This window comes from Cetorhinus maximus, chromosome 4, assembly GCF_964194155.1.
Source record: "Cetorhinus maximus chromosome 4, sCetMax3.hap1.1, whole genome shotgun sequence".
In the NCBI taxonomy this organism is placed as follows: Eukaryota; Metazoa; Chordata; class Chondrichthyes; order Lamniformes; family Cetorhinidae; genus Cetorhinus; species Cetorhinus maximus.
This window is the reverse complement of record NC_135882.1, coordinates 178,669,264-178,697,130: the sequence shown is the minus strand read 5'-3', so window position 1 is coordinate 178,697,130 and position 27,867 is coordinate 178,669,264. Positions and strand designations below refer to the sequence as shown.

The following is a 27,867-nucleotide window of genomic DNA, read 5'->3' as shown; positions in this document are numbered from 1 at the left end:
TATTTAAAAATGAAATTATCCTCATCCCTTTAAAGGCAAATGGATAAAAATAGAAAGTGAATGTCCATGACAGCTCACAGGGTAACTGAATTGTCTGATGTGCTGTTACACCATCAAAACCAGGAAGGAGCAAAGTAGTTGAGACATAGGCCAATGCATCCTTTAAGAGAAAAGCGGATAAGCTTTAGTAGAGCAAAATACAAGGATGTAACGAAAGCACAGGGCAATTTTGGATTGCTTGGAAAAGGCACAAGAAGCCAAAGAGCTTATAATTTTGCACTGTTCACATCTATAGTTGGTCTAATATTTCTGTTGTTAGCCAATCTCCAGTGTGGCAATGATCAGTGCATAATTGGCCATAATAGTCCTCAAATAGTGAAAGTGGTAGATAAAAAAACAAGGATTTCTGTGTCTCAATTGTTCTCCAGTGACAACTGATGCTGGATGGAAAGATGATCAGATTAAGCTATTAGGATCACACAGTAAAATAGTTTACAGGAAAGCATCCAGTTAGGATTACATAGCATATACAGAACAGAAACAGACCATTCAGTCCAACCAGTCAGGTGTTTATGCTCCACTCAAGTCTCATCCCATCTTTCCTCATATAAATCTAGTGTTGTAAACCTCTATTCTCTTCTCTCTCAAATGCTCATCTAGCTTCCCTTTAAATGCATCCATACTATTCGCTTCAACTACTCCATCTAGTACCAACTTCCGCAACATTACCACTCTTATGTTAGGCTTGAGTGGTGGGAAACAGCGAGAGCAGGACAGGGTTATTGCCACCACCAAGAGCCAGTTTGTAGGTTCAAAGCCACATTCAGAAATAAAAATCAGGATGTGACATCACAGGGAAGCAAGTAGGTGATTGGCTTGAGAGTGTTTCTTATTTACCGTATCTAAACGCGCTAAGTAGCTGGTGAATCTAATTTTTTTTAACTAAATATACCTTGTCAATAATAGTAAGCCTAAGTTTTATTAGGGTTTATCAGTATTAGTCAGGTTTATTAGTCTTGGTAAGGTTCATTAATAACAGCAAGGTTTATTACCAGTAGTAAGATTTATTAGTACTGGTAAAGGTTTATTAGCAGCAGCAAGGTTACTAACCAACAGATAGAGGAAGGGCAGGGATGCTCCATCCTAAGGAATGCACATCCTGTGCTATGTGGGAACTCCAAGACGCTTCCCATTTCCTGGATAACCATTTGTGCAGGAAGTGTCGTCAGTTGCAACAGCCTGAGCTCCAGCTTTCATAAAAACATACGATCATGGAGCAGGAGTAGGCCATTCGGCCCCTTGAGCCTGCTCTGACATTTAATAAGATCATGGCTGATCTGATAGTAAACTGAAATCTGCATCCCACCTACCCCTGATAGCCTATCACCCCCTTGCTTAGCAAGAACCTATCCACCTCTGCCTTAAAAATTTTCAAAGGCTCCCCTTCCACCGCCTTTTCTGAAAGAGTGTTCCAAAGACCCTCACCCCTCTGAGAGAAAAAATTTCGCCTCATCTCCGTTTTAAATGGGCAACCACTTATTGTTAAACAGTGACCCCTAGTTCTAGATTCTCCCACAAGCGTAAACATCCTCTCCACATCTACCCTGTCAAGACCCCTCAGGATTTTATATGTTTCAATCAAATCGCCTTACTCTTAATTCCAGCAGATACAAGCCTAGCCTTTCCAACCTTTCCTCATTAGACAACCCACCCATTAGGCTGGTAAACCTTCTCTGAACTGCTTCCAACACATTTACATCCTTCCTTAAGTAAGGTGACCAATACTGTACACAATACTCCAAATATAGTCTCACTAGTGCTCTGTATAACTGAAGAATAACTGCCCTACTTTTGCATTCAATTCTCCTCGCAATAAATGATAACATTATTAGCTTTCCAAATTACTTGCTATACCTGCATACTAGCCTTTTGCAATTCATGCATTAAGACATCCAGATCCCTCTGCATCTCAAGAGCTCTGCAAACTCTCACCATTTAGATAATAAGCTTCTCTTTTATTCTTCCTGCCAAAATGGACAATTTCACATTTGCCCACATTATACTCCATTTGCCAGACCTTTGCCCATTCACTTAACCTATCTTTTGTAGCCTCTTTGTGTCCTCTTCACAACTTACTTTCCTACCTATCTTTGTGTCATCAGCAATTTTGGCAACCATCCCATCCATCCCTTCATCCAAGTCATTTATATAAATTGTAAACAGATGAGGTCCCAGCACTGATCCCTGTGGCACACCCTTCGTTACACCTTGTCAATCTGAAAAAGACCCATTTATATCTACTCTCTGCTTCCTGTTAGCCAGCCAACCTTCTAGAAAAGAAAAGTTCTCAGTGGTCCTGCGTGGGGAAAAAAGGCATGAAAAGCTGATCAAAGGATCCAGGAGTGGGGCGCCATAGCCAGAGAGGAGTCCCAGGACAGGGAGAGGTCCCAGAGAGAGAGAGAGAGCAAGCACGAGAGCAAATGCAAGAGCAAGAGAAAAAAGACAGAACCAGGGAAGGAGCCAGTGGAGAAGAGCAAAGAGGCATCAAGCAGTAAAAGTGATGCAGTTGGCAGGCTCCAAGTAGTGAGGGTTCAGGTGAAGCCCTGCAGAGTGAAAGGGCAGCTGAGAGTTGGTAACTCTGTGCTGTGTTGGGATATAAGTAACCCTATAGAGCAGTGGCATTCTGTTCGGTGTGGCTGTAAACCTGTAGTTGTACTTGTGAGTTGGTGCTGCAATACAGACTCAGGAATCCAGGAGAATGTAGTCTCAGGAGATGAGATTAAAACCCTGCGAGGTTAGCAGTTGTTGAGGCAGTCCAAGTAGGAGTGATTTTTGGCGGGAATTCCAAGGTTAGATGTTCCAAAGGGAAGAGCGACGACTCGCAATCCTCTTAAGGGATACAGAGTTTTAACAAGATTGTGTAAGTCATGGTGAATGGGTTGCTGAGAAATCTACAGGATCTGTCTTGGTCATACCTGCCATTTATTGTGCAGTGTAGGGTGTTCGACCACAATTTGCCTGTTAATTTATATTTACCTCACATTAATCCTGAATGTTAGAATATATAATATAGAATATAGAATATAAGGAAGATATTGTAAATTATTTTATCTTTCTGAACTTGTATAGCAAAGTTTATTTAGTTTGTTCAAAACCCGTGGAATCTTGTGGTTTGATTCTCTTGCTGAGTACCTGGGATCTCAAACTTTGTCTACTTTAAACAAAAAGTAAATGTGGAAGGTTCAGATGGGAAGTGAAAAAGCAAATAAGATAAGCAAAGGAGTATGAAAAGAGACTGGCAGCCAAAAAAAAGGGAATCCCAAAGTCTTCTATAGGTATATAAATAATAAAGGAGAGTGGTAAAAGGAGGAGTCAGGCCGATTAGGGACCATAAAGGGGGTTTACACTTGGAGGCAGGGGGCATGGCTGAGGTGTTAAATGAATAATATAAAAGCAAAAAATTGCAGATACTGGAAATCCAAAACAAAAACAAAAATACCTGGAAAAACTCAGCAGGTCTGGCAGCATCTGCGGAGAGGAACACAGTTAACGTTTCGAGTCCGAATGACCTTCAACAGAACTAAGTAAAAAAGAAGAGAGGTGAAATATAAGCTGGTTTAAGGGGGGGTGGGACAGGTAGAGCTGGATAGAGGGCCAGTGATAGGTGGAGATAACCAAAAGATGTCACAGGCAAAAGGACAAAGAGTTGTTGAAGGTGGTGATATTATCTAAGGAATGTGCTAATTAAGGGTAGAAAGCAGGACGAGCAAGGTACAGATAGCCCTAGTGGGGGTGGGGTGGGGTGAAGGAATCTAAAAAGGCTAAAAGGTAGAGATAAAACAATGGATGGAAATACATTTAAAAATAATGAAAATAGGTGGGAAAAGAAAAATCTATATAAATTATTGGGGGAAAAAAGGGGGAGGGATCGGAAAGGGGGTGGGGATGGAGGAGAGAGTTCATGATCTAAAATTGTTGAACTCAATATTCAGCCCGGAAGGCTGTAAAGTGCCTAGTCGGAAGGTGAGGTGCTGTTCCTCCAGTTTGCGTTGAGCTTCACTGGAACAATGCAGCAAGCCAAGGACGGACATGTGGGCATGACAGCAGGGTGGAGTGTTGAAATGGCAAGTGACAGAGAGGTCTGGGTCATGCTTGCGGACAGACCTATGGTGTTAAATGAATACTTTGTATCTGTCTTTACCAAGGAAGAAGATGCTACCCAGGCCATGGTAACAGAGGAGTTAATTCAGTTTCAGGGAGGGCCATGGTGACAGAGGAGTTAATTCAGTTTCAGGAAGGGTTTACAATTGAAACAGAAACAGAAATACCTGGAAAAACTCAGCAGGTCTGGCAGCATCGGCGGAGAAGAGCACAGTTGACGTTTCGAGTTCTCATGGTTCTGTTGAAGGGTCATGAGGACTTGAAACGTCAACTGTGCTCTTCTCTGCCGATGCTGCCAGACCGGCTGAGTTTTTCCAGGTATTTCTGTTTCTGTTTTTGTTTTGGATTTCCAGCATCCGCAGTTTTTTGTTTTTATCTCAGAGTTTACAATTGATATGGATGAGGTATTAGATAGTCTGTCCCTACTTAAAGTAGATAAAGCACTCCCTCTTTGCTTCTCTTATTTGTTTTTTCACTTCCTCTCTGAACTTTCCATGTTCAGCTTGGTTCTCCATTGTATTATCCACCTGACTCTGTCATAAGCAAACTTATTCTTCTTCATCTTAATCTCTTTTTCTTTTGTTATTCAAGGAGCTCTGTATTTGTTTACCTTACCTTTCCCCTTCAAGGGGATATCCCTTGTCTGTGCCCAAACTCTCTCTTTATCAACTGGATGAGATACATCCAATGATACTGAGTTAAGTGAGAATGGAAATTGCAGAGGCACTGCTGTAATTTTTCTGTCTTCTTTGAACTCAGGGGTGGTTACTGAAGACTGACGAACTGCAAACATTACACCCTTCTTCAAAAAAGGGTGTAAAGATAAGCCCAGCAACTAAAAGCCAGTCAATTTAACTTCAGTGGTGGGGAAACTTCTGGAAACACCAAGTTGGAACAAAATTAATAGCCACATGGACAACCGCAGGTTAATTAAGGAAAGCCAGCATGGGTTTGTTAAGGGAAAATGATGTTCAACTAACTTGCTGGAGTTTTTGATAATAACAGGGAGGGTTGATGAAGGCAATGCTGTTGATGTGGTGAATGTGGACTTCAAAAGACCATAGAACCATAGAAATGTTACAGCGCAGAAAGGGGCCATTCAGCCCATGATGTCTGTGCCAGCCAGAAAAAGATAAAAAAGAAATTAGTCGCTCATTTTAATCCCACTTTCCAGCACCGTGTCCGTAGCCTTGCAGGTGACAGCGCTTCAGATGCAGATCCAAGGACAGTGAATTTCAGACGCCCCTGCATTCCCTCCCTCCGCCCCCCCCCCAACCAACAACCCCGCACTATAGTTCTTCCATTCTTCTTCCTCCCCTCCAGAAAACTGAGCTGCTCATGGTGCCACAAACTTGGCTCTGACTGCACTCCTCTGAGGAACCAGTGCCCTCACCAGCTTCCAAAATGGAATTCTGATTTGTGAGCGGGACCCCAGGGGTCTACCTGCTTAGTTTTCTTGGACTGCCTAGCGGTCCCTCTCTCCCTTCAGGCTCCGAAGCTGCAGTGTGACCATCTCTCTGAACGTGCTATCCACATAGCTCTCAGCCTCACAGATACGCCACAGTGGCTTCAGACGCCACTCGAGCTCTGAAATCCAGAGTTCAAGGTTCTGCAGCTGGTGACACTTCCTGCACAGGTAATCGTCTAGGACATCGGGAGCATCCATAACTTCCCACATATTACAGGGCACGCATTCCACATGACCGAGCTGTCCTGCCATGGCTCCATTTACATCTTTTATGCTTACTTTATTTTACTTTTGTTTATTTCTATTAACTTTATATTACTTGGCCCTACTTAATAAACCTCACCAAAAGTACAGTTCCTACTTTATTTTAAACCTTAGGAATAGAATAAACCTTAAACACATACTAGATACTAGATACTCACCATACTCACCAAACAGCTAGATTCTTCTCCAACCAATCAAATTGCTTCTTTGCTGTGATGTCACAATTTGTCTTTTTTCACTCTGCTTTTGAACTCTGTGGGTTGTACCAAGCAGCTGACAGATGCACCTCTCCAGCTGCTCTTCCCGAAGATGAGTGATTTACGGAAAGGCGGGGTCATTGAATATTTTTAAGGCAGAGGTAGATAGATTCTTGACAGGCATGGGGATCAAAGTTTATCGGGGGTAGATGGGAATGTGGAAATTGAAACACAAGATCAGCCACGATCTTTTTGAATAGTGAAGCAGACTTGAGGGGCCGAATGGTCGACTCCTGTACCTATTTCTTATGTTCTTATGAATGTAGGCCATGCTCCCCGGGCTGTATTTATTCTCTCCCCACTCCGTGCATCTCCCGCAGGTCTGCCTCTCCAACTGGTCTTCCCGAAGGTGATAAAGTGCCACACAATAGAGTTGTGAGCAAAGTCATAGCTCACGGAATATAAGGGAAAGTAGCAACATGGATAAAAAAAACTGGCTGAGGGAAAGGTAATAAAGAGTCATGGTTAATGGGTGTTTTTTGAGCCGGGAAAAGATTTGTAGTGGAGTTCCCCAGGGGTTAGTGTTGGCACCTTGCCTTTGCTGATATATATTAATGACCTAAACCTTGGTGTACAGGGCACAATTTTAAAGTTTGCAGATGATAAGAAACTTGGAAGCATTGTGAACTGTGAGGCAGATATTTTAGAACTTCAGAAGGACATAGGCAATTTGGTGGAATGGGCAGACAAGTGGCAGATGAAGTTCAATGTGGAGAAATGTGAGGTAATTCATTTTGGTAGGGAGAACATGGAGAGACAATATGAAAGAAGGGGTACAATTCTAAAGGGGGTACAGGAGCAGAGTGCATATGTGCCTAAGTCATTGAAAGTGGCAGGGCAGGTTGAGAGCGTGGTTAATAAAGTAGATAGTATCCTAAGTTTTATTAATAAGGGCATAGAGTACAAGAGCAAAGAGGTTATGTTGAACTTGTACCAGTTCAGCCTCCACTGGAGTACTGCATCCAGTTCTGGGTGTTGCACTTTAGGAAAGATGTGAAAGCATCAGACAGAGTGCAGAAAAGATTCACGAGAATGGTTCCAGTGATGATGGACTTCAATTATTAACATAGACTGGAAAAGTGGGACGGTTTTCCTTGGAGAAGAGGAGATTTGACAGAGGTATTCAAAATTGTGAGGGGTCTGGACAGAGTAGATAGGGAGAAACAAAAGCAGAGCTGAAGAAGGGTCATATGGACTCGAAACGTTAAACTCTGTTTCTCTCTCCACAGATGCTGCTAGACCTGCTGAGTTTTTCCAGCATTTTCTGTTTTTGTTTCAGATTTTGAGCATCCGGTGTATTTTACTTTTATCTTAGCAGATAGGGAGAAACTGCTCCCACTTGTGAAAGGATGGAGAACGAGAGGGCTCGGATTTAATGTATTTGGCAAAAGAAGCAAAAGCGACAGGAGGAAAAACTTTTCCACACAGCTGGTGGTTGGACTCTGGAATGCACTGTCTGAGCATGTGGTAGAGGCTCAATCAGAAGAGAATTAGGCTCCTATCTGAAAAGGAAGAATGTGCCAGTGCAGACACAACTGGCTGAATGGCCTCCTTCTGCCCTGCAACAATTCTGTGATTCTCTGAGTGAAGAAGCTTCTTCTAAATTCCCAATTGGATTTCTTGGTGACTATCTTACATCGATGGCCTCTAGTTATGCTCTTCCTCACAAAATGAAACATTCTCTTTGGATTCATTCTACCAAAACCTTTCATAATTTTAAAGACCTCCAGGAGGTCACCCTTCAGCCTTCTTTTTCCGAGAGAGAAGAGACCCAGCCGGTCAACCCTTTCCTCATAAGTAAACCCACATATTTCTGGTATCATCCTTGTAAATCTTCTCTGCACCTTCTCCAATGCCTTTATATGTTTTTGTAATGTGGCAATCGGGACTGCACATAGTAAGCGTAGTCTAAATAAAGTTCAATACAGTTGTAGCATAGCTTCTCTACTTTCCAATTCTAGTCCTCTCGAAATAAAACTGAGTGCTTGGTTTAAAGACGAGCCATGCCCAACAATCTTATGAATTTTAAAGTAGTGGATAGCAGCAATTGTAAGGCCCAAGAACAGAAGCACAAGAGATAAAAGCAAAATACTGCGGATGCTGGAAATCTAGAACAAAAAAAAACCTGGAAAAACTCACCAGGTCTGACAGCATCTGCGGAGATGGACACAGTTGACGTTTCGAGTCCGTATGACCCTTCATCAGAACTAAGACATATAGAAATGAGATGAACAACTGTTTCCCCTGCTACCCCTGTGATCCTTCAGGGAGGAATAGGCTGGATCAGAAGGAAGAAGAGTGGAAACAAACAGAAGAAATACAAAGGACATTAAACTGGGACAAAATAGGAAAAACACTTAAGATGTCAATGAGAAAAGTCTGGATTATTTAGGTATTTTTATTCCTCTCAACATGTGGACACCGCTGAAAAGAACAGCAAGGCCATGGTGGTGAGCTGCCTTCTTGAACCGCTGCAGTCCTTGTGGTGTCGGTACACCCACAGTGCTGTTAGGGAGGGAGTCAACATCCCACTTTTGACTTTATGATGGATGGAAGATCGGTGATGAAGATAGTTGGGTCTAGGTCACCGTCCATAAGGAACTCTCGCTGCAGTGGCTTGGAGCTGAGTTAATTGATCACCAACAACCACAACCATCTTCCTTTGCATTAGGTGTGACTCCAACCCATCGAGAGTTTTTCCCCAATACACATTTCCTAATGGATTCCTCATCATAGTCTAAAAGATGTATCTAAATCACCAATGCCAATATTCGTATCATTACTGAAAGGTCCCTGACCTTCCCGCTTTTTAAAAATCAAACCTCAAAGTAGCCATCATATTCAAATAATTTATTTAAATTGGTACCATGTCCCTGGCTCAAACCATACATGGCTTGTCACAAACATTTCCCTAAGAACAAGTAAAACTTGAACAGCTTTTAGCTCTTAATATTCTGGTGGTTGAAGCAGAGTCACATTGGGTAAAATTATTGGCTTTGAGGCCAAATACTGAAAATTCATATCTGAAATTTCAGTTTAAAAGGGCACTTAATGCAGACTTTCAGCACACCTCTATTAAATACTACACTGTCCAAAATTAACTTCATCCCTGATTACCACAAATGAGGTTTGGCCTCTGGAGTTGACCACCAAATATTCTGGCATGCAAGTAAAATTGTGACTTGCCAAACAAATTGAAGTTGGAGTTCCGTAGCAACAGTTTAAAAGATTATGGCTGTAGGTGGAAAGCTGCACTTTGACAAAGGACAACAGGTCCACTGCGCTCAGGCTAAAGTTCGGTAAAGCAATATAAAGCTTAACTCCCAACATTCAACATAATGTCTTCAACAGAAAGCCAGAGCAGAGTCTGGTTCACGAGCTGACCTGTAACAATGTCTACATCTACACTAACCCCTTATAGCTCCTAAAGTTCATGCACATTCTCCATCGTAGGTCAGCTAAAAAAAAGTTACATTGCCACCGTGAAGTGTTGGAAAATTTCTTTTAAAGGAAGGAACGACTGAATGTTTCCCCATGGTTCAGCAGGTTTCTCCACTCATTAGATGAACCATAGAAACCATGCAATCTCAGGTATAATTCTTAGCACATGGTGACTTTGCTGATTTTAACCAAGGTGTCTGTGAGTCAAGTACAGTTGGCCTCCATTCTGACGTAGGGTCATGCTTGAAATAACAACCTGTCACTTCTCTCCACAGGTGCTGTGCCCGACTTTCCAAATGCTTCCAGTATTTTCTATGTTTAGCCTCAATTCTGCTGGAAAGGGAGGGGCAGGTGCAAAAATGAACCTGGGTTCCCATTCTCAGAGACTCATAGACATCTACAGCAAAGGAGGACACCATTTGGCCCATCATGTTCATGCCGGTCAATAAAGATCTGACTACACTAATTTCATTTTCCAGCACTTGGCGCATAGCCCTGGAGGTTATGGTGATTATCTAAATGCTTCTTAAATGTTACGAGAGTTTCTGACTCAACCACCCTTTCAGGCAGTGGGTTCCAGACTCCCACCACCCTCTGAGTGAAAAGGTTTCTCCTCAACTCCCCTCTTAGCCACACCCTCATAATCTTATACACCTCTATCAGATCCCCTCTCAACCTTCACTGCTGCAAGGAAAATAACCCCAGCCTATCTTTCCTCATAGCTCAGCTGGTAAATCTCCTCTGCACCCTCTCCAGTGCAATCACATCCTAACCAGGCCTAACAGTATTATACAATTCCAGCATAATCTCCCTGCTCTTGTATTTTATGCCTCAGCTAATAAAGGCAAGTATCCCATATGCCTTCTTAACCACCTTATTTACCTTTCTTATGCATTCATGGGGTCTGCGCATTACTTGTCACATGTAGGCCAGACCAGGTAAGGACAGATTTCCTTCCTTAAAGGGCTTTAGTGAACCTGATAGGTTTTTACAACAATCGACAATGGCTTCATGGTCATCATTCCAGGTTTTTACTGAATTTAAATTCCACCATCTGCTATGGCAGGATTACCCTGGGTCTCTGGAATACTAGTCCAGTGACAATACCACTATGCCACCATCTACCTGCCCTGCTACCTTCTGGGACCTATGGATATGCACACCAGGGTCCCTCTGATCTTCAGTACTTTCCAGGGTCCTACCATTCATAGTGTAATCCCTTGCCTTGTTAGCCCTCCCCAAGTGCATTACCTCACACTTCTCCAGGTTTAATTCCTCTAACATTGATCGGTGACCACTTCTGGAAGTGATCATGTAACAGCGTTAGGTCAATGCAAGCTCAGCTGTGATGTCTGTCACAGACAAATAGCCTGTCAAAGTTCAAGGGCAAGCTTTATGCATAAGTGATAACCATTTCAGCAAGTTACCAGAAATATCCAGCATCCATTCCCAGCACAAATTCAATGCCTCCAAAGAGGACGACTAGGGATAAAGTTACCAACAATAAAAGATCAACATGATACTTCCAGGTATTAAGTGCCAATAAAACTAAGCAAGTTTTACAGTTTTAATTTTTAGGTAAAAATTCTGCCAAAGAACACATAATGAATTAAGTATTTTAGTGAAGAATCTGAAGACATACATCACCAGATACAATAAATAATCAAGTAACAAGGTGGCACAAACTGGGCATTACTTCCCAAACCCCCAAGTTCCTTCACCTACAAAGACAAGGACAACGTTGTGGAAACATCACCACCTCTAGGTTCTGCTCCTGGTCACATATCATCCCTACTTCATCGGAGTTGGATCAAAATTCTGGGGCTCCCTATTCAATACAAAAAAGCTGCCCCACCACCTCTTTCTCAACCAAGAAATGCCAACAAATGGGACCTTGCTAGCAACACAGACAAACCAAGTGGGGTTTTAAACTAGTTGATGCATTCCACTGGTCTGAGATCAGAGGCTTTGCAAACCTCATCAGAGAAGAGAATTTGCCAGGTCTGTGTATCAGTTGGTAGCGCTCTCGTCTCAGAGTCAGAAACTTGTGGGTTCAAATCCCATTCAATGAATCCAAGCACAAAAATCCAGGCTGATGACACTATGCAGTACTGAGGGGCTGCTGCACTTTCAGAGCTGCCTTCTTTCATGAACATCAAACTCCCTCAAGTGGATGTGTAAAAGATTCTAAAGCACTACTCTGAGCAACAGCAGAGGGTTTACCTCTGATGTCCTGGCTAATATTTATCCCTCAATGAACAGATTGCCTGGTCATTATCACATTGTTGTTTGCGGGACCCACTGTGTACAAGTTGGCTTCAGTGTTTCCTACATTACAACAATGACTGCACCTCTAAAGTACTTTACCAGCTGTAAATGCTTCCGGACATCCTGAGGTCATGAAAAGATGAAAAATAAAAGCATGTTTTTCTATGAAATTAGCGGAAATCTTCTATATTACTTACTGCTGCTAAAGGGAGCTCTATCATTGCTCTCAGGCCATAAGCGTAGCAAAAACCTACACCACATTGCAACAGTAATTGGATGCTCTAGAAGTGCTCAAGGGCAGCTCAGAGGCACAGCAACTGCGTACCAGCACACTTCATCACAGAACAAGGCGATACATTGAACTCCAGTGTCAGAAGCGTGCTGAAGAAGAAATGGCAGCTCAGTGGTTAGCAGATTGGACATAGAACCAAGAGGTCATGACTTCAAATTCCACCACTGCAAGTGTTGAAACTCAATTCAATAATCAGTAATTTATCGGCTGACAGCTGAAATGGTGCAATGAAAGTTGCTGGTGCACTAATGTCCCTCAGGAAGGCTCTCACCTGCCTAACCTTATCTGATTTACATGTGATTCAAGTCCCAAACTATGTGCTTGCTCTTAACACCCTCAAAAATAAATGATTTTTAAAAATTGATTGACAAGATGCACTGTCCTTAGCAAGGCCAGCATTTACCACATCACTTATTGCCCTCAAGGTGGTGGTAGGCCTTATTCTTGAACCACTGCAGTCCGTGCGGTGCAGGCATTCCCATAATACTCTTTTGAAAGGGAGTTCCAGTATTTTGACCCAGCGACAGTTAGCAGGCAATGTGCAAGTACACGTTGCTCGTCAGCAACTCCTTCAATCACTTTGCAGATGATCGAGATTGGACTGGTGGGATGGTAATTGTCAAGATTGGATTTGTTCTGCTTTTAGTGGACAGGACATATCTGAGCAACTTTCCATATTGTCAGGTAGATGCCAGTGTTGTAGCTGTAGGGGGATAGCTTGGCTAGGGGGCACAAGACTTCAGCACTTCAGCCAGGATGTTGTCAGGGCCCATAGCTTTCACTGTACCCAATGCCTTTAGCCATTTCTTGATGTGACGTGGAGTGAATTGATTTGGCTGAGGGCTCTGATGGCGAAGTACATATGAGGAGGCCGATATGGATTACCCACTCAACGCTTCTGGCTGAGGATGGTTGCAAATGCATCGGCCTTTTCTTTTGCACTGATATGCTGGACTCCTCCATCCCTGATGATGGGAATGCTCATGGCACCACCCGTCCTGTTAGTTGTTGAATTGTCCACCACCACTCATGATTGAACATGTCAGGACTGGAGAGCTTTGATCTGATCCATTCATTGTGTTATCACTTAGCTCTGTATGTAGCCTGCTGCTTCCGCTGTTTTCCACTATTTTCATGTTGTAGCTTTGCCTGGTTGGCACCTTATTTGTAAGTAAGCCTGGTGCTACCTCTAGCATGCTCCCCTACACTCCTCTTGAACCAGGGTTGGTTCCCTGGCTTGGTTATGGTAACAAATAACAGCCTGCCGGTGTTGTCCATATCCCAAGAAAAAAAATCTGAAAGAGAGACAGAGCACGGCAGGGGGGACAAAAAAAGTAAATGCCAGTCTTCTTGCGCACCTCTGATGGTCTGGGTAGCCTGAACAGGCCACCTACATATAACTGCCAAGTGTTTGAGAGAGCAAGAAAGGAGAATGCATTGAAAATAACAAAAACATTATTCTCAAGATGGTCATCCAACAATAGAAATGAGGCATAAAGTTCATCCATGCAAGTAGCACCAACTAGAATGACAGCTGCGCTGAAAAGCACTGTGATCAGTCAACTAAAATAAAATACACGTCAGTAACAAGTCTGAAACTAGGAAGTAATGCTTTCCTTAGAATACTTTTTCAGATATTGTGGTATGCAGTGACTGCAACCAGCTTAAAAATTCTGAAGAGAAGGGAATGAAAAACAATAGCTGCAACACAGCACCAACACAACAGCTGCTTCCTGAAAATATTCCCTGAAAGCCCACAGAAGGCTGCAGGAACAGCACATGCTGTTCCTTAGCTTCAAACCATGTGTGCAACATCCTTAATAAAGACTTAAATAGAGTATCCAACACACTTAAAAGACCTCCAACTCCAAGCGATGCAACCATTCAGCGCAAGACTGCAAAGAAAAAGAGGCAGAGTACTCACCAAACATTCAATGGATTTGACAAGAAACTAAACAGAAAACCTTTTCTCATGATAGTAACAAAGGAAATGTTCAGAGGACACGATACTGTCGTGTCTGAAAATGAATCATCCTCAAATCTTTTCCACCAGTACCCTAACATTATCAACAGGTCAAGATGGTAAAAAAAATCAAACTATAATCAGTGACTTCTTCCCTCTGGATGGTGTTAGCTTCCAGGTCTGGATCTTCCTCCATTATGACACAGCTCACCACCAAGAATTCAATGAGCTGAACTAACCTCGTGTCATCCTCTTACTTCAATACAGCATACTCTCCACTTTTGACTTTTTCCCCTCAATCTTCTTCCTCCCTACTTTGTAGGAGATGTATTCTTGCTGGGTACACTGAGTGCCAGCAGATTCACATGCTCAGACCTTGTGCTGTTGGCCATTTTTAAAGAGTGTTTGCAAGTTAATATCAGACTGTGAAGAGCATCTTGCCCAAAACCAATCCTGCCCTCTCGTACCAAGTACACCTGGACTTTCTTGAAAGGTCACTCAGTAGCAATCAAAAGCACAGACCTTGGTTGATTTGCTTCTGCTCAGAAGCACTGTCCCAACTGAAGTTAACTAACCATACACAAATGAGGGATCAAACTTGGGTCCATCCGCTCCATGTGGTTTAGTATTTCTAAATGCTATGGCCACTAGGCCTTCTAGGAAATCAAATTGATGAACTGATAATTGAGGATTATCCTTCAGATGAGACATTAAAAACCAAGAACTTCCTGTTCCAGTGGACCTTAAAGATTCCATTACACCTAAAGAACCAGGCCAGTAGCTCGATCAATATTTCTCCCTCCATCACCAATAATAGATTAACTGGAAATTCATCTCACTGCTTTTTGTGGAACCTTAGTACATATAATCTGGCTGCTACATTTACTCACAGCATATTTGTAACTGCAGGCCTGACAGCAACTGTGGAGAGAGAAACATAACGTTTCTTCAGCTCTGAAGAAGAATCATACAGACGCCAAACATTAACTCTGTTTCTCTCTCCACAGATGCTGTCAGACCTGCTGAGTTTTTCCAGCATTTTCTGTTTTTATTTCAGATTTCCAGCATCCACACAGTATTTTGCTTTTATATCTTTATACAATTGTAACTACACCAGGTCATTTCTTGTATTTGAAGCATACTGGAATCTTTATGAGAAATGTGCTAACGAGCTCTCTAAATGCAAGTTTATTCTTCACCAAATCCAAATTGTTCATGGGGACCATAACATCCTACTTCTTGTGTGCAGATCATTCCAGCATCAGTGCTCTCCAGTCACTTAATCTCTTTCAGAGTTTTGAAAATTAAACTGGAGAAAAGTTATTTCCTAATCTGAAATGTAAGGCTTTGTTCTGGGAAAAGGTTTATGCCACAAGGAGTTCCAACACACTTAAGGACACTGCCCATTATAATATTCAGTATTTCATCTTAATCTAGTTCCACTGTCCCAGATCATCCCAAACCAAATCTGATCACCACAAAGTTTCTCATGAGAATAGCAGCTTTATTATTATATAAACCCCACTGCCGGGACCACAGGCACACACCAAGAAACCAAGTCAAACACAATGCCAAGACCTCAAAACATGCACCCAAGATTCCAACAAACCGTAACAATCAAGAAGCTATTTTTAAATTTCAACCTTTCATTTTGGATTTGTTTCTTATCATTGCTACCACCTAGCAGCATAAAATTTATATTCGCTGTAAAAGCTGAGAGACTGGAACATCCCTCGTCGCAGTACATATCAGCTGAAAATCATTACCGCATATATCAGTACAGAGTCCAACCCCGACCTATCACCGTTCAAGTCAATATCCTGCCAATCGTCACCTATCAGCGCTTTTGTTACCAAGACAACTCTATATAAATCAGCTCCAAGTCCTTTTCCAAATTCACCAGAGCAATCAGCAACTAGCAACGACGTGTTTACATATGAATACAAGTAGGCCACTCAGTACCTTAATCTTGTTCTGTTATCTATTAGGTCATGGCTAATATCTACCTTCACTCTATTAATTACTCAGACTGCTATGATGTTTCACCAAGTATTGGCAGTCGACTTATAAATGGACGATTCAGCTGGATGGAGCAATCATTTCCAAACTTTTCCGGATAGGACATTCCCTCCATATTCCTTGACAACTCCTTCCACTACTAGCCTCTGAAAGGCAGTGTCAGCTAACCAATGACAAGCAGTCTTATCACTGAAGCCAACATTTGTTTTATTAGTATACAACTGCAGAAACATGGCAGATAATAAGAATTCAGACTGTAAAATGCAGACCATGGAAACTTGCAATTGCAATAACCACTATTTTCCATCTCTTATATTCTCACAATACAGCAATCAAAACAAAAAATCCTGATTTGACAACATTTTAGCAAAGCAACTGCCGAGCCTAATCCTGTCTTCACCACGCATCACAAGCCACTGGATAATGGTCAGAGGCAGGAATCTTGGACGATTTGCCCCTCCCTAGTGCACTCCACAGCTGCCTTGACTGAGATCAGCTGGTTCAGTGTAGACTGGGTCAATTTTATTTTTGACTATCCATTTTGTATCAGAGTTAATTTGTTCCTGATTCGCTGGTCAGCTTCACTGTGCTGCAAGTGTTACCTTAATAGTTTTATAGCTACAAGTTCTAATGAACACATAGCCTAGCATGAGACACTTCAGCATTGACAGAAAGCAAAGGGAGACATTTCAGGGGAAAAAATGAGCTGATCTATGCTTTGAGCACGAACCCCTTTATCATTAGCATCCCAGGCAGGTGATAATATAGACCCAGACTGAATGAGACACCAGTTTCCAGTTGATAATTTGGCCTTAGAAATGGGTGCAAAGCAGCTGGTGCTAGTTTTCAGCACACTCCAGAACTCCCTGTAACATTTCCTCATCTATAATGCAAACTGCTCCAGTATACACAGATACCTTTTTAAAATCAGATTTGGCAAGATAGGGGAATAGGATAGGTAGCCATGTTAAAACAGGTTTGTATAAATCAAAACATCATAATGAGGATAGCTCACAAATAGAGGGTTATAAATAATGTGAGGTGAGAGCAAAAATAAACAGTTTTTGTTTATTAATTGGAAATTAAATTTCTATTTTTACTTCTTGCTTAGCATACTTTACACTTTTAATGCAGTGGAACCTCCTGGTAGATAATGGAAATCTGTAGCTAAGTTTAGTGCCAGATTTCACTTTCAGGGGGAACAGCACATGTACAAAACAAATAATAAACTTAACATATCTCTGAAATGCTCACAAAAACAAAGTGATGAGGAGGCAAAATGCAGCAGTTTATAGCACAAATGATATCAGTCTACTATACTGTACTGGTAGAGGTGCCAGCTTTCAGGTGAGATGTCAATGTTCATACTGACTCCACCCTACCTATATTAGTAGGACCCCAATACCGGATTTTAACTCTGATCTCCCTCCTCAAATCCCCCATTCTCAGGATTTTGCGTCTCTTATTAACTGCTACGTAACCAGGCCTACATAATTGAGTTTTCCCTGTTTCATTCACATGTGTATTTTGGCTGTCACTTCAAACCAGAGTCCATCACTTCTATTTCCATATTTTTTTAAAGCCTTTTCCCTTTACCCTTCATAAACTCTCTTCAATCGTCATGCCTCCTTTCACTTCTCTCCTCTCAGGTACTCTGCCCTCCCAGTTCTCTTTAGTAATCCGCGACCTTCCTGCTCTCTTGCCACCATTCCAGACTTTACGCCCTCTAAGGTTAGCCTACAGTTTCCCTCTTCGCCTCTCTTGGCATCCTTGGAAGGATTCATTGAGACAGACACTCAACACTGGCTCATTATAAGCAGCAACTCCAATTGCCCAGTCCAACTAGCTCACCAAATTCTTGCCCAGTGCCTCCGCAAGGGGATATTCTTGCCAATCTCCTCCCTGTCCAACTCATGCCTCCCATTGTTGGCCCTGTGAATTAATCAGTTCTCACCACAACTCCTGCCAGATTGTCTGTCCACTAATCAATAAGGATCCTGCAATACATGGGTTTACTGTGGATGATTGCATGGTCATCATGGCTATGATGGAAAGCTGCCCAAATGGTGCTGACATATTCTGGTAAATGAAGCCTCACTGCCTAAATAGACTTTCTACCACTCACCCCATCAAGACCGTGGCAGTGGTAGTGTGGCTCTTCCGCAAATCACACCTTGGCCTGGCACCAAATTTATCTTTGGCCCGGCACCAAATTTATCCTTGGCCCCTCCTATTTCTCATCTATATGCTACTGCTCAGTAACATCACCTGGGTTTCACTGTACACTGACAACACCCACCTCAACATCAACTTGCTCGACTCCTCCAGGGTTGCTATATTATCAGATTGCTTATCCAACATCCAGTACAGGATGAGCAGAAATTTTCTCCAATTTAATATTGGGAAGACTGAAGACACTGCCGTCACTTCCCTCTGCAAACTCTGTTCCTTAGCTACGAACTCCAATTGCCACCTGGGCAACTATCTAAGGCTGAACCTGACTATTTGCAACCAAGGTGTAATACTCAATCCCAAGAAGAGTTTCCAATCATATTTCTATGCCATCATCAAGACCGCCTATTTCCTCCTCCATTAAATGACCCAACTTTATCCAGGCCTCAACTTCATGTGCTGCTGAAACACTCCTATGCCTTTGTTACCTCAAGATTCGAGTATTCCAACACACTCCTAACATTTGAGGTAATCAAAAACTCTGTTGCCTGTCTTAACTCCCACCTGATTGGTCAAGTCATTGCCCTAAGGAATGAGTCAGCGAATGGCTGTCACTTAGTTTGTTTAGCTGAAACAGGCGCTATGCGTGTACATGTTCTTTCTGTCTGCAAGGAACAGTGCTCTGTGTATTAATATACGTAGCTTCCAGTACATGCAAATGCGCACACTGCAAGCAGGACTGACAATCTTAACTTGGTTGTCAGCATAATTCTTAGCACACTGAGGATTATTTAGCAAATGTTGTCCAATAGTGAAATCACATCCAATGTTGGACACTGTGCTTCGAATTTTGCAAGCATGGGCTGGTTGGGTATGGTCTGTACATTGCCTGCTGCGAACAGCGGAACGGACATGCTGTTCAATACAATCCACCTAGCTTTGAGATGTATGGCCTATGTATCTAGCATCATACTGGCACTGAAATTCATTTAGCACATTACCTATTTGTATGATAGGCAAAACGTCTTTTTTGGCTTGACAGCAGCATCCTGTTAGTGGCGAATACCACTCGTGTTGCTACTGCATAGTAGCAGTGTGAAACAGGTAGCTTCACTTGTTGCTCAAATGTTTGAGATGCCTTACCCTTCCAGGGTAATCTGAGATAGACTGGGCACTTTTCTGGGTCGAATGTGACAGCCTTGGGCCCGTTCATGAGTTTGCGCGATATACATCGTGAAATAATCTGACCAGGTAGCCAGATCCACTGAAAAGTACTCAGTCTACCTCAGATTACCCTGGAAGGGTAAGGCATCTCAAACATTTGAGCAACAGGTGAAGCTAGCTATTTCACGCTGCTACTATGCAGTAGCAACACGAGTGGTATTCGCCACAAACAGGGTGCTGCCGTCAAGCCAAAGAAACGTTCTGCCCATCACACAAATGAGTAATGCAGTAAATGAATTTCAGTGCCGTGTGATGCTAGATATGTCGGTCATACATCCCAAAGACTGGCAGATCGTATCAACAGCATGTCCCTTCCGCTATTCACAACAGGCAAGGTACAGACCATGCCCAATCAGCTTGTGCTTGCAAAACTCAAAACACAGTGTCTAACATTGGATGTGATTTCGCGATTCGACAGCATTTGCTGAATAATCCTCAATGTGCTAAGAATTATGCTGACAACCAGTTTAAGATTGTCAGTCAGGTTCACAATGTGGCACATTTGCATGTACTGGAAGCTACATATATTGATACACAGGGTCCTGTTCTTTGCAGACAGAAAGAACACGTACACACATTGCGCCTGTTGCAGCTAAACAAACTAAGTGACAGCCATTCGCTGATTCATTCCTCAGAGCAATGACTTGACCAATCAGAGTCAAGCTGCCTGGTTTAAATTTCAAACTGTGCTTGGCAGTTAACTGTCAGTCACCACTAACTGGTGTATTCTCCACAGCAACGTCTCTAGCAATCAGCGTCCACTTGACAACCAGTCAACACTCTCTTCTCATGCAGTATAAAGTTATTGCTTCCCCTGACGTAGGTATTCTTGCGATTGCCCTCATGAGTGCAAGACAAAAAGCTTCAACAAAATGTCTTTTTTCAGCAATACGCATCATATTGCTGTACATGGGAGCTTGCTGTGCTATGTTTCCTCCTTTACAACAGTGACCACAATTCAAATGTATTTCATTGGCTTTAAAACACTTTGGGACTTCCTGAAGTAATGAAGGACACTATGGAAATGCAAGACTTTCTTTTTCTTGTACCTTTTATATCCTTCTTGAAACACTTATCCAATTCCCTTTGAAATGATGTTAAAGCTCAATAGCCACTTGTCTAATCTTCTATTAACTCCCCGGGGAAAAAAAAATTCTAACTTCCAAAAGGTCAGAGTGCTGATCATACCAGAATCAATTTAGAAAGAAATCTAACTCGACAATCACGCGGACATGCACGTACAATCCTGTAAAGTAGCAGTCCTGTGCAAAAACAGTACTAGGACCAACTTTACACTGAGGCCACAAAATATTTCTGCCAACAGAGTCTCACAAATGAACCAAACATTTCCTTTATCCTCACACTGGGTTTACAGAACTTACAGTCAACCAACACATCCATAAACACTTGCCAAATAACCCACTTTGTTCCCCTTATTTACATGTAAATTGCACGCACTGAATTGTTGCTTCCAGTGGCTTCGTACAAGTGAGAAACAAAGTTAGCGTTTCACATCCGTATGACTGAAGAAAAGTCATACGGACTCGAAACACTAACCCTGTTTCTCTCTCCATAGATGCTGCTGGAACTTCTGAGTTTTTCCAGCATTTTCTGTTTTTATAGCAAATAACCAATCTTTGTAATCCTTCAAGAGTCTGCAGGATCCCTCAAATTAAGGCCAGAGTAGGGTGGGAGGGATTGGGGTGGCAGTGGGGTGAAGAGAATTAAAGGTAGTTTGGTAAACGGAAAAAATCCACCCAAGGATCCCTCTCTTAATCAGTGGTGGTGCTCATGATTAGGCATGAAACATTTGGAAAACAAACTGACAGGTGTTATTTCCGCTCACATATTAGATATGGACCGCTGATCGAGGTATTGGAGGGCACTCCAGAGTCCAGGAAACCATTAGCCAGTCAAACCACTGTGTTCATGAGTGGAAAAACCTGGGGGAAGGACAAATCACCATGCATATGTATCGTGCTTCACACAGCTACAGCTGCTGTTCAGAAGACAATGGAACTAACCTGGAGCTAAAATTGCCTAAAAATAAATTTATGTTGCTCTGGGAACAGAAATATAAGCTTGCATATTCGCATAAATTACTCAGCACCCAACCTCCACTTCTCATGCCATGATAATTTATCTTGGTTTCAGGCTGTGGGCACATTTTGCTATATGCAATCTGCATGAATCGAAGACCTCTGTACACCATTTTTATTCTTGTAACTGAACATAGATCCCACAAGTGAAAGATGATGTTAAACAACTAAAGCAACCAAGACCCCAGAACAATATTTTTATAATAGAAAGGAAGCAGTCAGAATATCAAATTGTTACAGAACAAAGCTAAACCATTTGAGCCCAAATCAGTGCCAGTGTTTTTCTACACCTCTTCTTATCACTCCTCTCCTGCTTTCTCCCATCACTTCAATGTCCCACCCAATCTAATCCCACTCCCCACACACTTTAATACCCCACCCATTCTAATCCCTCTCTCCTGCTCACTCGCTACATCTTTTTGTGCAAGGCAAATCATGTTTAACTAATTTATTAGAGTTTTTGAGTAAGTAACAAGCAAGGTGGATAAAGGGGAACCTGTAGATGTGGTGAACTTGGATTTCCAAAAGGCATTTGATAAGGTGCCACATCAAAAGAAATTACACAAGATAAGAGCACATGGTGTAGGGGCTGACATATTAGCATGGATAAAGGATTGGTTGGCTAAAGGAAGCAGAGAGTAGGGATAAATGGGTCTAATGGCGTGTTCACAGGTATCAGTGCTGGGGCTTCAACTATCTACAATCTATATCAATGACTTGGGTGAAGGGACTGAATGTATGGTCGCTAAATTTGCTGATGACACAAAGAGAGATAGAAAAGTTTAGTTGTCAAGAGGAGGTAGTGAGTCTGCAAAGGGATATAGACAGGTTAAGTGAGTGGGCAAAAATTTGGCAGGTGGGGTATAGTGTGGAAAAATGTGAACTTGTCCATTTTAGCAGGAAGAGTAGAAAATATTATTTTAATAGAAAGAGATTGCAGAACTCTGTAGTACAGGGGGATCTGGGTGTCCTGGTACATGAATCACAAAAACTTAATATGCAGCTACAGCAAGTGATTCGGAAGGCAAGTGGAAGGTTGGTGTTTAATGCAAGGGGAATGGAATATAAAAGTAGGAAGTTTTACTGCAGCTGCACAGGGCCTTGGTGAGACCACATCTGGAATACTGTGCACAGTTTTGGTTTCCTTATTTGAAAAAAGATATAATTGCATTAGAAAAAGTTCAGAGAAGGTTCACTCAACCCATTCCTGGGATGAAGGGCTTATCTTATGAAGAAAGGTTGAACAGGTTGGGCCGATATCCATCGGAGTTTAGAAGAATGAGAGGTGATCTTATTGAAATGTATAAGACGCTGAGGGGACTTGACAGGGTGGATGCTGAAAGGATGTTTCACCTTGTGGGGGAGACTAGAACTGAGGACATAGTTTTAAACTAAGAGGTCTCCCTTTTAAGACAAAGATAAGGAGAATACTTTTCAGAGCGTTGTTAGTGTGTGGAATTGTCTTCCCCAGGAAGTAGTAGAAGCTGGGTTTTTTAATTTATTCAAGGCTGAGTTTGATAGATTTTTGATAGACAAGAGAATTAAGGGTTATGGGGGAAGACAGGAAAGTGGAGTTGAGACCACAACCAGATCAGCCATTATCAGGCTGAATGGCGGAGCAGGCTCAAAGGGCCAAATGGCCTCATCCTGCTTCCAAGTCCAATGTTCAACTTTTCTTTTCACGCGACTTTCTAAATCCTTTTCAAAAGGATATACGGACACTATATTTTATTATTTTGTGACTGAGAACTGCACATTCTAAAATAATTTCTTTCTAGCCTCCCTTTAAAAATTTTGATTATCTTAAATTTCTGCCGTGTTACCATTTTGTTGAGCAGTAGAAAGAAGTTATCATTATTACTTTCTCAAAATCTTGTGTGTGCTTGATGAGTTCTATCAGCTTTTCAGCTGCAGTGAAGAACCTTAACTTCTAACATCACTTTTAACCCCTTTATCCCCACTAATATCCTGGTAAATCTACACTATGCCATTTGCATTACTTTCATATTCTTCTTAATTTGTGTTTCCCAAAACAGGAAACAATAATCTAAATATGGCCTAAGGTTTTGCACATTAGAGGCAACAGAATCACAGATGTTTACAGCATAGGAGGAAGCCATTCAATCCATTGTGTCTGAATGGGCTCTTTGGTACAGCACACCATAACAAATCCCACTGCCTCGTTCTCTCCCCAATAGCCATGCTTCTTTCTCTGCTTCAAATACTTACCCATGATTTCCTTAAAAAGGTGAAGTATTTTCTGCCTCAAATCATTCCATACTCCAACAACCCACTGGAATACATTTCTCCCAAACTCTTCTTCACTCTCAGTGACAGTTTAAAATTGATGATCCTTCATCACTGATCCTCCAACAAGAGGAAACAGTCTTTCCCTATTCACTCTATCAAAAGCCTCAACCATTTGTTTTTTAAAACCTCTTAAATCACTTGGCACACTCAGCTCCTATGAAAATAGTGTGAACATGTTTCAACTCTCTTCTCATAAATATGGTTTCACACCCCTGTCTTATTTCTGCTGAATCCAAGATGTGCATTCACCATGGCCTTAATACCCTCTCTTTAAGGGTATCCCCAAAACTGCACATAATATTTTGAGCCTGACCAAAGCATAATTTAGAGTCATAGAGTCATTTACATCACAGGAGGCCATTCGGCCCATTGAGTTCATGCCAGCTCCCTGCAGAGCAATTCAGTCAGTCCTATTCCCTGCTTTATCCTCGTGTCTCTGCAATTTATTTCCCTACAGTGACCACCCCAATTTCCTTTTGAAATCATTGATCATCTCCGCTTCCACTTCATCTTCACTGCATAAAAGGGTTTTTCCTCACATTCCCCCTGCGTCTCTTGCCCTAAATTTTAAATCTGTATCGCCTAGTCCTTGCACCATTAGCCAATGGGAAGAGTTTTCCCTTGCCTAGTTTATCCAAACCTGTCAGAATCTTGTCCTCCTCTATCAATTCTCCCCTCAATCTCCTTTGCTCCAAGAACAACCCCAGCCTTTCCAATCTAATTATGTATATAAACTTCTCCCTCCACCACCCTCCCTCACCCAACTCCCCCCTCACCCCATTCCCCCCGCCAACTCTGGAACCATTTTTATAAATCTCCTCTGCACCCTCACAAGGACCTTCACATCCTTCTTAAAGTGTGACCAGATCTGGATATAATACTCTAGCCTGACCAGAGCTTTATAAAGGTTTAGCATAACTTCCTTGCTTTGAGTGCCCCACTATGAGCAAGATGATTATCCTGAAATTCCCAAAGAAACTTCAAGCTCACTTTCAAGTAAAGATGACAAGCAACAATGCTCTGGATGGGAGACAGGACTCAAAATTAACATATAAAGGAGCAATGACAAACAACAGTGACCCAATGCAATAATATGAACAGTGTCCTTTATTATCTCACGCCCCTCTTCAACATTTATCGGAATGTGTAAAATATAAGGCTCACAAAAGAAAGCTCCCACTCGCAGGATCTGAAATGGGATGCATTTACTTGTCCATTAATTACCATGGTCGAGCAAACCAATATTCACTGCCAGTTCTAAATTCCTGGGACACCCACACAATCTACTACAACTGTTACAATGCTGCATTAGAATTAATGTTTGGTTCATACACTTTGAGATACAGTTCTAAAGAACAGAATCCTATTTAAATTAATTGTTTGATATAATCACAGTGCTGCCTACCACAGTGCAGTGTTTGAACAGCTGGGAAACTAATAATGCAACAGAGCTGTCAATTCAATGAGGTCTTCATCCAGATTGCAACAGTGTCACACAGCACCACAATGTGCTTACTGCACATTTTACGTCCATTTTTCTACCATGTCCAGTCCTGACCATGCTCCAGAACAAGAACAGATACACAGCATTCGGTCAATTTCAACACACTTTTTTTTCATAAGTGCAGCAAGATTGCTCAATTCTTCAAGAATAGAGATAGAAACTGATTGATAACCTGCAGTCTAAATAACCTAAGTCCCTGAAGTAACACTCATGATCAAACTCGCCTCTTCCTTGAGAGTAAACTGGTCCCTATTATAGCTTTAAAATAAACACTACACTGACTGGGTACAGAATGAAAGCAAGATTAATCTGTTTATCTGTATCAGCAAAGGGCATATTATCTTTCTTACTCAGTAAACATTGCAACAACAAGAATCACTATCCAAATGACAGAACAGGGAGCAGGAATCATATCTGGGAGTGCCACATCTCATCCCCCTAAATCCATATATTTTATGGCAAAGCATATCTTAACTGCTAATATGATATTCCCTAATGTTTATGAGGACGAGGTATTTAGTGACGATAAGCCATCAACCTGAAACGTTAACTCAGTTTCTCCTTCCATAGCTGCTGCTTGATTTGCTTGAGTGTTTCCAGCATTTTCTGTTTTTAAATGGAACATCCATCTCAACCTCATGTCAATAAGTACGTGTTAAAGAGATATAAAACTTAAATGAATGGATACAGAGTCAAGCAAATGCTTACAACCTCGCTGTCCCATACAAACATAACAATTTATATGTGCTGTTGCATTTGAATCTCACAATTGTCCTAAACGTTGTGATCATGATCATTTGTATAGTATGTGAATTGTACTAAAATAAATAAATTAGTTCAATCTATGCTCAGTACTGATAAGGTCAGTGACATGATCAAATAATAATCCACTTCTGTTGATTAGCAAAATCTTAGCATGAAGTTGATCTTTATTCTTCAATATGCAAGTTATACAATCTCAAACATGAGATTAAAGATACAAAATTAAGTGATCAGAATTGTCCAAGATACTCATTAATCTCACAGGCTACCTGTAAACAAAGCAGAACTGATATCCACCTAGTCCCCTACACACTCATCTAATAAGCAGTGTTCATCTAGAAGAAACATTACTCAGAAACATTGCATTCTTTGCCTTCAGTTTTCATATGTCCCAGTATTAGCCAGCACCGTATTTACCACAATAAAGACAGGTTTTCAGATAACTTGGCTTTTATTTGAACATTCAGCATCTGTTTGAACGGACCTCAGAATGTAAAAGTTCCTCATTTATAATAATTATAGCAAATCTTCTCAACAATGTATCGAACAGAATATTTAAGGGGAATTTTTCAAAGCACATCTGTATAGCATTTACGAAAAGTAGATTTATTCTCAACGGTGGGAATTTACACATATCGCCATGTAACACGTCCCAGGCGATATCAGTGCAGATATCTCCTGTCATATCGATCCGAGATCCGATTGTAATCGGTGTTGAGATGCCCAGCGAGCAGTTTGGTATCGATCCGATGTTTGCAATGATCGCGCGTTCCTACCTTCGATGCTGATGACATGCTCCCGGATCTGGTTTTGCAGCCCCATGTCCTCGATCCTCTCGATTAAATCGTAAATGGCGTAGATGTTGGGATGGACGCTCTCGAAGCGCTGGATCTCGGCTCGGATAGCCGCCGAGTTGGACAGCACCAGCTGCTGAGCCTGGGCTGGGGAGGTGGCCGAGTTGGAGCCGGAGTGAGACAACACCGGCATGGAGCCCGAACCCGAGCCGCAGCCCAGACCCAGAGCCCCGCCGGGAGGTCCCAACACCGACACCGAGCCGCCCGAACCCCCCGAGCCAGAGCCCGGGGAGCCGGCATGAAGAGACGGCTGAGACTGGAAATTCATGGCCAGGAGGCCGGGGTGAGGAGAGGGGAGAGGGGGGGGGGGGGAGGGGGGGGTTGAGGGGGCTGGGGGTGAGGGGTCAGGGGGGGTGAGAGGTCAGGGGGGGTGAGAGGTCAGGGGGCTGGGGGTCAGCAGAGCTCGGGGCTCGGGCTCGGCCGGATCCTCCTCAGCTCCGATCACAAAAGGAGAGTCCGTTAGTTCAGAGCCTGGTGCCCAGAAGGCCGCTGCCAGCCTGCTGCCGGAGCCCGTTACTGTCCCGCTCCATCCTCCTCTCTCTCTCTCTCTCTCAGATTCGGATGATTATCGATGAGGATTTTCCTCAACCCTGCGACTTTTTACATTAAAATCTCCACACGGACAGCTCAAGCCGCACTCCCTCACCGCCAACAGCGTACGTGCATCACGCACCACGTCATCACGCCGGGAGCCTGGTCCCACCCATGGGTCCGCATGTCCCCGCCTCCGCCCCTGGCCCCGCCCCGGCACAACCTTGGCCCCGCCTCCTTCACGCCTTCCTGTCTGCGGCCCCACTTCTGACAACGAC

General features: G+C 42.5%; 1 protein-coding gene across 3 annotated transcripts in view; it reads right to left on the bottom strand.

The window, feature by feature from the left end:
• Window positions 1-27,336, bottom strand: part of LOC144680067 (arf-GAP with GTPase, ANK repeat and PH domain-containing protein 3-like) — a 708,867-nt gene extending 681,531 nt beyond the window's left edge. For all 3 annotated transcript variants that reach the window (XM_078541211.1, XM_078541204.1, XM_078541210.1), the window contains exon 1: window positions 26,981-27,336. In XM_078541211.1, the coding sequence (XP_078397337.1) occupies window positions 26,981-27,326 (346 nt within the window). In that variant the 5' untranslated portion in view covers window positions 27,327-27,336. The remainder of the gene's footprint in view (window positions 1-26,980) is intronic.
• Between the last annotated feature and the right edge of the window lie 531 nt (window positions 27,337-27,867).